This window comes from Halyomorpha halys, unplaced genomic scaffold (genome assembly GCF_000696795.3).
Source record: "Halyomorpha halys isolate HHAL.00 unplaced genomic scaffold, Hhal_1.1 Scaffold159.1, whole genome shotgun sequence".
Taxonomy (NCBI): domain Eukaryota; kingdom Metazoa; phylum Arthropoda; class Insecta; order Hemiptera; family Pentatomidae; genus Halyomorpha; species Halyomorpha halys.
Genome location: NW_027109188.1, coordinates 765,057 through 767,733, shown reverse-complemented (window position 1 = coordinate 767,733; position 2,677 = coordinate 765,057). Strand labels below are relative to the sequence as shown.

At 31.2% G+C, this 2,677-nt stretch overlaps 1 protein-coding gene across 1 annotated transcript in view; it reads right to left on the bottom strand.

The window, feature by feature from the left end:
- LOC106678772 (zinc finger protein 436) overlaps positions 1-1,381 on the bottom strand; it is a 28,841-nt gene extending 27,460 nt beyond the window's left edge. Inside the window, exons 1-2 of the mRNA XM_024363636.2 lie at positions 1,151-1,381; positions 128-187 (exon numbers count right to left, since the gene is read on the bottom strand). Of these exons, the coding sequence (XP_024219404.2) occupies positions 128-187; positions 1,151-1,163 (73 nt within the window). The 5' untranslated portion in view covers positions 1,164-1,381. The remainder of the gene's footprint in view (positions 1-127; positions 188-1,150) is intronic.
- Between the last annotated feature and the right edge of the window lie 1,296 nt (positions 1,382-2,677).

Sequence of the window (2,677 nt, the reverse complement as noted above, 5' to 3'; positions counted from 1 at the left end):
CCCTGAAGATGGCCGAATTGGCCGAAACGTTGGACGTGTAAATGAAATAAATGTTTTGAGACTATAATTTGGATAGTGTTTTTTAATTATTTAGTAATACAAATCATTACAAACAAATAAAACATACCATTAGGTTCAGTTTCATCACTAATTTCTTCTTTTATAGAAATTCCCGAGCTGTTCAAACCTATAAATGAAAGAATACATAAAAATGTTATATGATAGGAAATTTATTAATAAAACAATCCAATCTTGCAATGGTTAAAAAACAAAAGATAAAACTGAACGTTCTCCTACTAAACAATATAAAAATAAGTATTTGTTTATTTTTTTTTTTTGGAGAGTAAAGAGAGGAGTTTGCTAAATACTCACTAAATATTCAAAACAAATAATTAATTTTTGGCAATTAATGTCAGAATAGCAAAAAACATACTGAAGTTAAATACGCTTGCATTTACTCACCAATAACTTTCAAAAATCTTTTATGCCATTTGAGATTAAAATAAAAAAAAATAAGGCTTTGAATTCACGGGTATTAGTTTAAGTTTAAAAAAACAAAAGTAATACCATGGGATTGTACTAATAGACATCGTACAAAATAATAAACACATTTCATGCCATCAATAAACCGATAAGAAGATATTTAAGGAAAAAACAAGAGAAAATTAGCAATAACTAAACTAAAAAGTTGTACAGGAAAGTATACTGTAATAAGAGGTTACTAGGACCCTTGTAATATACTTTGCACCCAAAACAAAAAGGTATTTCAGAACTTAACTAAATAGTAGACATTATTTTATTCTGAAGGACAACAGTACCATTTTGAAACCAAAATAAGAGTTGAAAGATTCACATAATATTGGTTGATGGACCTATTTTTGTAAATTAAAAGTCATAGCTATTTCAATGATGGTAGTTACAAACAATAAAATATCAGTGACCATTGAGGGGACATAAAAATAATATAAAATTAACGAATTGTTCTTGCACAGTTAGAGGTCACTACACTATTCAATAACAGATTAATATTATAAATTAAAGGAAGTGAACCTTTTCAAATCGGTCCATAATTTGTATCCCCCATTAAATACTGAGGACAGTTATTAAAAAATATTATTCAAGCCAAAGAAAACAATTAATAATCACTTACCAGTTCCATCCATGGCTAATCAACAACGATATAACCTAACGCACTGTTATAGACTGGCAGTGCGGCCGCTGGCCAATATCAAATCCTCGCATCTTAATAAAGTCTAAAATTCTCTTACAGTCTCCAACACACGATCCTTAAAAATGTTAAAGCTATGTAGAGCTCAATAATTTAAAAAATAAATAAATCAGATCTGACATTTCCTTATTAGCTCAAAGTAATGCAACCGACGATATCAATTCGAATTCCGGCGATGTTAACTCTCTTAAGGCATGGAAGTGAATTTTAACATTAAAAAAGATCTCCTGCCCTACAATATCATTTAATAATACCCACTTATTCCTTTTGAACAGATTCGTTACTTAGGACTACATCTGACATGGAATCCTCACACAAGACTGAAATAACAGGAAACTGCTAGACAAACGGTCTAAACTTCCTACACATCACATAAGACTGATCTACATGACTATAATAAGGCCAATCTGGACATACGAAGTTGAGCTTTGGGGCTCCACAAAACCATCGAATTCCTCTCGTATCCAATCCTTAATACTCCTTACTTTGTCACAAATCAAATCATCCGTCAGGACCTCAATGTTCCATAAATTGCCGATTTGGCCAGAACCAGATACCATTCCTTCCATGATAAACTTCCAAACACACTTGCTTCTAACCTGTCTTCTTCTTCATTACCTAATATTCCTCCTTACGTTTCGTTCAATTGTATACCGTAAGGTGTGACCAGTAACACACTAATCAACAATCCTGACGGGTGATCTAAAAAATTCGATACAACATCAACTAATATATTTGGTGATCTAATAACATAAATTAAAATTTGTCTGTAAAGAGAACAGTTGTAAACATTAACGATCATTATTGCATTAATATTATAAAAATAAAGAGTGAACATTACAATCTAGCGGAGAAAATGTTATTTGGGGAATGAGAAAAACAATATCGCCGCTAAATTATAAACTATTTCTTAAAATAAAACATAACATTGTATCAAGTAAATAACAAATTATTATTTTAATAATCAAATGAAATTACTAGTATTTCTCTATTAAACAAAAATAAGGAAAATTACTTTTTAAAAACGAAACAAGAATGGTGCCAAAATTGGAGGATTAAAATTAATTCCAATAAATCCCACCAAATCACATTTATCCTTTGTCGTAAAACAATGACCTCTTGCCCTACAGTATCCTTTAATAATATCCCACTTATTCCTGTCGAACAGATCCGTTACTTAGGAGTACATTTCGACAAACGACTGACATGGAATCCTCACACAAGACTGAAAAGGCAGGAAACTGCTCGTCGATTTCGACTATTACAGCATTTACTAGACAAACGGTCTAAATTGCCAATCCATTACAAAAGACTGATCTACATGACTATTATAAGGCCTATCTGGACCTTCGAATTCCTCTCGTATCCAATCCTTGAAATCCAAAATCCTACGTAAAATACTGAATGCTCCTTATTACGTTACAAATAAACTCATTCACAAAGACTTTA